The following is a 7,390-nucleotide window of genomic DNA, read 5'->3' on the forward strand; positions in this document are numbered from 1 at the left end:
ACCCCACACCGTCTGAATTCTATCCTTTGGAGCAGAATCATCTGTGAAAATGGTGGAGTAAATAACCCCGGGCACTCGAAAAAAAGGGAAGAGGCTTGTACTATGCTTAATATAGGAAGAGCAGATACCCCAGAGAGCTTTTACATTAGAGGTGTGCATAGTTAAAAATACAAATTTTGATTTTTCAACGGAAAATGCCTACACTCTGTACCCACGTTTAGTGTGTCTTGTCTCATCCGAATCTACAAGAATGGCCCTTATTGGCCAATCCCGCATGCGCCAGTCAACCATGAAAAGTATGGGCAACCCAGACAAGTACTGTTTTGTGGTGGGATAAAGTGCAATAACCACCACAACCACAATGGAGAATCTCTTTGCTGACGGGCCCCAGACTGGAAATGATACAATGGACCCCTTGCACAAAGTGTTACTTATTGTAGGACAGGAATATCAAATTCGGTCTATAATTATGTGTTTAATCATGCGCAACCTCGGACGCTGCCAAACTAGCTGCTATCCCGCCTGAGTCCGAGCTTTTGTGGAAAATCAACCGTAGCAGCCTACCTCCCTTGACACCTCGTAAACACCTTTCCCGCCACCTATATTAAAAGCATGGATGGCCATGCTATAATTGTTTATTGCTGTACGTACGCGTTGTCCGATGTACAAATGAAATCAATTCGTCGTGGAGTGAGATCTACGAAAGCCCATTAGCGCCACTGCAAGTATATATGTTACAGATTATGTAATTCGTTATTACGGATTATTAATTTGTTATAACGGATTATTTAATTCGTTATTACGGATTACTAATTCGTTATTACGGATTATTAATTCGTTATAACGGATTATTTAATTCGTTATTACGGATTACTAATTCGTTATTACGGATTATTAATTCGTTATTACGGATTATTTAATTCGTTATTAAGGATTATTAATTCGTTATTACGAATTAGGTCTGATGTTCTCACACGTGGAGAGCACGTGACCAGGGGCCTGTGTATATAGCGCCGCTAGGCGGCGCTATCTTTGCATACAACGTTTACAACGAATTAATAATCCGTAATAACGAATTAAATAATCCGTTATAACGAATTAGTAATCCGTAATAACGAATTATATATAATCCGTAATAACGAATTATTAATCCGTAATAACGAATTAAATAATCCACAACATATATACTTACAGTGGCGCTAATGGGCTTTCGTAGAGATCGAAAAATAGGCCTACATGATTTCTCAAAGCTGTAATGTTAGAATCTTACCCATGCAACATGCAGTATTACATTTATATAATAAGCAAAATGGAAAAACGGACGATTGTCTTTAATAAATCGCCATGAACGTTACATTGCGTGATACACGTTTGAAATAAAATCATCAAGTTCACGTTATAAGTCAATTGCTTGCTATTGCGGAGTACTTGGAGGCATATTGCCCTGCCAGGGTTTACTACTTATCGAGATTGATAAAGTTGATCCTGCGAACCAGGTTCGATCATATTTTCCATAGCGGAACAAAGACTTAAAAACGAGGGGATAATCCTATGGCCCATCCTGGGAAAAAAATATGAGGGAAAATATCTCTTTCGTTCTAGTACAGGAAGACATCATTTTACATAGTTCTGTTGAGAACAGTTGCCGAGAAAAAAATGCAAATGCGTTTAGAAACGAGTTAGCCTACATGTGGCTTAATAATGTAAACACGCGGTTAACAGAAAACGGAGGGCCTAGGCCTATATGGCTAAGTTTTGTTGAAATACAGGAGCTATAATACCGAACTTGGATAATGGTCATGAGTTTTAAAAGGTGTAGGCCGCCATTCATCAGGTGTTCACGTTGGCTGAGTCCCTTAAGTTTATTTTATTTTTGTAAAAAAAGAAAGTCAGCCCTTTTCGATGCTTATCTATTAAAATAATGGACACGGTCTGTACTTGTTTTTTTCATGAGGCGCCATCAAGTGCAAATGTGAAATCGGAGAAAAAAAACCTTGTGTTGATGTACCAGGCCTTTCGAGTTGGCTCCCCTATGACGTCGTGATTTTTTTAAGGAAAAAAAAGACTGTTGAAACGAATCGGAGTTACAATGCACTGAACATGCGTGACAATGACACTCCGAGCTGTCTATCACAGATATAGGGGAGGGGCCTTCCGATCTGAGCCCCAATACCCGACATGTCACGTCGATGATATTACCAGACCGCTCCTAGACTGATCTCGGAGCAGTGTGCTGCCTGTATGTAGTACGCAAGCCGACCGTTTATTGACAGTGATACAACGGGATTTCAGGGCCAATTTCAAGGCAGGGCGATCGCTGGCCAACCCAGGCGAGCAGGATGCGTCAACGACGGAGTCCGGAGGCGCTCTTCGCGGCCTTTTTGTTTCTTCTCGTAACAGTCCCAGCGGCATGTCAAACAACAGTAACTAGCGGTAAGTGCAGACTTTCTCTTCAATAATGCGACCGTATAATTGACAATGATACAGCGGGATATCAGGGCAGCCAGGTCATCGCCGGCCAACCTGGGCGAGCAAGATGCGTCAACGACTGTGAGATATTGAGTGGGTTCTGACATATAATTCGGAACGAGCTCACCTGGTTTATTCAGCCATGTTGGAAACTGGATTGTAACAGTGTAACAACTGAGGGCGCACTTTAAGTATACTGTAAATGAATTACTGAGTGCGGGAGCATACATTACATCTCCTCCTCACTTAAATATGGAACTGCAATAAAGTCCATAAATGTTCACATGATAATTAGAGTTCAATTTCCAGTTCAAAATTGTTGAATTCAAGGTTCACATGAGATATTACTTGCAATAGCTTTTGGCATATCAAAACAATTATCAATGATTTTTGTTCGTAATAAACTGCAAATTTCTTTTTGATCTGGAATTATTTGACTAGTGAAGTGTCATTTTTCTGTTGTCTTTTGGACTCATGAAAGTGAGAGTTTGGGTTGTTTGTTCCTTCTTGTTTTTTCTTTTAACACATGCTCTGAACACTAAACTACTAAACACAAGTATAGAACACAAGTATAGTGGCTACCCAAGCCTTTTTGGGACCTTATGTGTGTATGGGGTTTAGAGATCCAGTCTATCCGGTGGTTTCCGCTTCCTCTGGGGGTAGCGTCTCTCAGTTCTAGGTGGTTCTGTTGCTGTCTCGGGTACAACAGATGGTTGTTCTGCGCTGGGCTGGATGTCGGTAGGTGTATGTGTTGGTGAAGTAGGTACTGGACGATTGGGAGTCATCTGGTCACTGATATCAGGGACAAATGGGGGTACAGGATCTGGCTGCTGGTTGAAGAAGAAGGGCTTCCCAGTGTCGACATCAAGAAGTTGGTCGATGTGTCTGCGCCAGATGGAGTCGGGACCAACTCGAACTTCGTATGCGAGTGGGCCAGTTTGGGAGTGGATTATGCCTGGAATCCACTTCTGACTGTCTCGGTAGTTGCGAGCGAGCACAGGTTGGCCTGTGAGCAGGTTTCGAGTCGTCTTCCCAGATTTGTGATAGATTGACTGTTCCAGTTGTTTACGAGCGACTCGTTGGCGGATGTCTGGTTTGATGATGTCAAGTCTGGATCGGAGGTTTCATCCCATGAGAAGGAACGCCGGAGAATGACCAGTGGTAGCATGTGGTGCATTGCGGTAAGCAAGGAGAAAGCTGCACAATTTTTGCTTTACCGACCCTTTCTCCCCTTCCATCGATTTGAGTCCATTCTTGAAGGTTTGGACGAAGGGCTCGGCAAGTCCATTTGTCGCTGGGTGGTAAGGAGCTGAAGTTATGTGCTTCACCCCATTGCGTTTCAGGAAGGTTTCGAACTCCTCTGACTTGAACTGGGGACCATTGTCGCTAACAAGTTGCTCAGGGACACCATGTTGTGCGAATATGCCCCTTAGGATGTCAATGGTCTGGCTTGATGTCGCAGTGGTAGTCTGGATCACTTCTGGCCATTTTGAATGCGCATCCACAACTACCAGGAACATCTGTCCCAAGAATGGGCCAGCGTAGTCGACGTGTATTCTCTGCCACGGTTTCGCAGGCCATTCCCAGGTATGAAGTGGGGCCAGAGTTGGGTTACGTTGGGTTTTCTGGCAACCAGAGCATTCTTTGGCTAGTTGCTCAATGTCATGGTCAATTCCCGGCCACCAAGCAAAACCTCGAGAGAGAGATTTCATCTTGACTACTCCGAGATGACCCTCGTGTAGCTCCGCTAGGACTTGTGCACGCAGTTTGCCAGGGACTATGACACGAAGTCCCCACATCAAGCAGTTGTCGTGCACTGTGATTTCGTTTCTGCGACTGTGGTATGCTGCTAGGCTTGGATCGGTGTCTGAAGGCCATCCTCTCATGGTGTAATCGTACACCTTGGCAAGCGTAATGTCACTGGCTGTTTCTTTGCGAACGTCGCTACTGGAGACAGGTAGTGTCTCTAGTTGGGACACCTGGAGTATGTCATCAGGATCCGCTGGTTCAGACACAGTCTCGCCCAAGGGTAATCTGGATAGCCCGTCAGCATTGCAGTGCTTAGCAGTGTTTTTGTATTCGATGGTGTAATCATGACTACCAAGGAAAATCGCATACCTCGCAAGTCGTGCAGCAGCAGTTGAAGGAGTGCTCTTCGAGGGATTGAAGATAGAGGTAAGTGGTTGGTGATCTGTCACCAGGGTGAATTTCCGTCCACATAGGTACAGATTGAACTTCTTCACTCCCCACACCAACGCGAGTGCCTCCTTGTCAATTTGAGAGTAATTGCGTTCTGCAGTCGTCAGTGTACGTGATGCGTAGGCGACAGGGCGTTCTGAACCATCAGGCATGACATGTGACATAACAGCGCCAAGACCATAGGGTGAGGCGTCACACGCAAGTTTCACTGGAAGGTCTGGGTCATAGTGTGTCAAGACCTCATCTGCTGTGATCAAGGACTTGGCCTTCTCGAACGCCTTCTCACAAGTAGGGGTCCACACCCACTTGTGGTTCTTTTGCAGGAGCTCATTCAGTGGATGTAGCTCAGTCGACAAATTGGGTAGGAACCGGTGGTAGTAGTTTACCAGGCCCAGGAACGAACGCAATTGGCTCACATTGGTTGGTCGTGGAGCATTTTTGACGGCATGAACCTTGTCTTGGGTTTTGTTCAGGCCTTCATGGGTTATCTCATGCCCACAGAAGACCACTTTTCGCTTGAAGAATTCGCATTTCGCTTTGTTCAAGCGCAGTCCACGGGCCTTCAGCACGTCAAGGACCCTTCTCAGATTGCTGAGGTGTTCTTCATCATTGCGGCCTGTGATGATCATGTCATCCAAGATGCACTGGACTCCAGGTATGCCTTGGAGTACCTGCTCCATGCTTCTCTGCCACATGGCTGGTGCAGACGCAATGCCAAAGGGTAGTCTGTTGTAGACGAACAGACCCTTATGCGTGTTGATAGTCAGCAACTTTCTGGACTCCGCATCGATGACCATGTGCAAGTACGCTTGGCGCAAATCAAGCTTGCTGTATCTTTGGCCGCCGGAGAGATTAGCGAAGACATCCTCCACTCGCGGTAGCGGATAACGTTCCATGTTAAGGTTAGGGTTGACCGTCACCTTAAAATCTCCACAAATGCGTACGCCCCCGTTTGGTTTTGGCACGGGGACAATGGGTGTTGCCCAATCACTGGATTCTACTGACGAAATGATGCCCTGACGTTCGAGCTTTGTCAGTTCTGCTTCCACTTTGGGTCGTAGAGCGTACGGAACTTGCCTGGTTTTCACAAATACCGGTTGTGCATTGTTGCGTACGTTGAGCTTCCCAGTAATGCCTTTGAGTTCCCCGATCTCCTCTTGAAAGAGCTCTGGGTACTCACTCAGCATGGCGTCCAGCTTTTCTTCAGTGTTGCCAATTTTGGGGGGTTGAGCGGTTGTCATGGCGAACAATTTTGGCCAGTCTAACTTGATATGAGCTAGCCAGTCTCTGCCAAGAAGTGGTGCACTGTTGCCTTTGATGATGTACATCTTCCCATTGTGCTCCTGATTGTTGTAGCGAACTTTGGCATTCAGGAGTCCTGCCGGAGAAATCTGTTCTCCTGTGTATGTCTGCAGTTTGATCTTTGTCGGCTGCAACTGTTCTCCAGGGAAGAATTTCTGATAGTCAGCCATAGATAGCAATGTAATGGCTGACCCCGTGTCCACCTCCATCTTTACTGGACGGTCGTTAATGTGGAGCGTGACCCAGATAGCTGTGCTCATGTCACACCGATTATGACCCACATTGTGAATGTTCATCCTGGCAATCAGAATGTTGTCGTCCTCGTTATCGGTGTCTGGAATTTCCTCCATAGTTTTCACCTTCCCTTTCTGATTGGGTTGAGGCTTGTAGGGCTTTTTCTGTGGTCTATTAGGCCTACCCTGGGGACGAGGTTTGGAGCGGCAGGCTGGTGCTATGTGGCCCTGTTTTCCACATGAATGGCATGTTGCATCTTTAAATCTGCAACTGTCGGCAGAATGTCCTGATCTGCCACACCTGTAGCATGATGATTGTTTGCGTCGTGCTACAGTGTGTACAGCAGAACTTGAAGTTGTCTGCTGGTGAAGTTCGATGGCATCTCTCGCTGCAGTTTCCATCGCTGTGGCAATTTCAGTTGCCCTTTTCAGTGTCAGTTTATCCTCTGCAAGCAGTCGTTTCTGAATGCTGCCTGCCCGCAAGCCACAGACGAATCTGTCACGAAGTGCCTCGTTCAGGTAATCTCCAAACTGACAATGTTCAGCTAGTTTTCTAAGTCCAGCCAAATAAGTGCTGACACGTTCTCCCTCCTTTTGATCGCGTTTGTGAAAACGAAAACGTTCTGCGATGACCAGGGGTCTAGGTGCAAGATGTGCTGTCAAGATTTTTATGAGTTCAGCATACGGTTTTGACGATGGCTTCTCAGGTGCAGTGAGATTCTTGAGAAGTGTATACGTTTTGCTACCAATCAAGCTGATTAGTGCTGAAACTTTCCTCTCATTAGCGATGTTGTTGGCCTCAAAATATTGTTCTAAGCGTTCAACATAGGTTGGCCAGTCTTCCTCATCGCTGTTATATGGGTCAATCCGACCGATAAGTCCCGACGCCATAGTGTTCACCGACTGTACACGCGTATGTTTTCACGTATAAGCATGAACAAATGAACGACGGATGCAAGTCTATGGAGTTGCACGGTGAAAAACGAGCCCCAAATCACTCCAAAAACAGCACAAATATCACTGCAAAATGTCAATTGTTTGACTCTACAGGTGAGTAATTATATCTCTGACAATACTATATGTCTATTAAAACATCTTCGTCGCCACTTTGTGAGATATTGAGTGGGTTCTGACATATAATTCGGAACGAGCTCACCTGGTTTATTCAGCCATGTTGGAAACTGGAT

General features: G+C 45.5%; 1 protein-coding gene across 1 annotated transcript; it reads right to left on the reverse strand.

Annotated features, from left to right (window-relative positions):
* Positions 1-3,086: 3,086 nt before the first annotated feature.
* LOC119734561 (uncharacterized protein K02A2.6-like) lies at positions 3,087-7,094 on the reverse strand. Its single transcript, XM_038208094.1, has 2 exons — positions 3,691-7,094; positions 3,087-3,354 (listed from the first exon to the last, which is right to left on the reverse strand). The coding sequence occupies exons 1-2, from the start codon at positions 7,092-7,094 to the stop codon at positions 3,087-3,089; spliced, it is 3,672 nt and encodes a 1,223-aa protein (XP_038064022.1).
* Positions 7,095-7,390: the final 296 nt, after the last annotated feature.

This window comes from Patiria miniata, unplaced genomic scaffold (genome assembly GCF_015706575.1).
Source record: "Patiria miniata isolate m_02_andy unplaced genomic scaffold, ASM1570657v1 HiC_scaffold_27, whole genome shotgun sequence".
NCBI lineage: Eukaryota > Metazoa > Echinodermata > Asteroidea > Valvatida > Asterinidae > Patiria > Patiria miniata.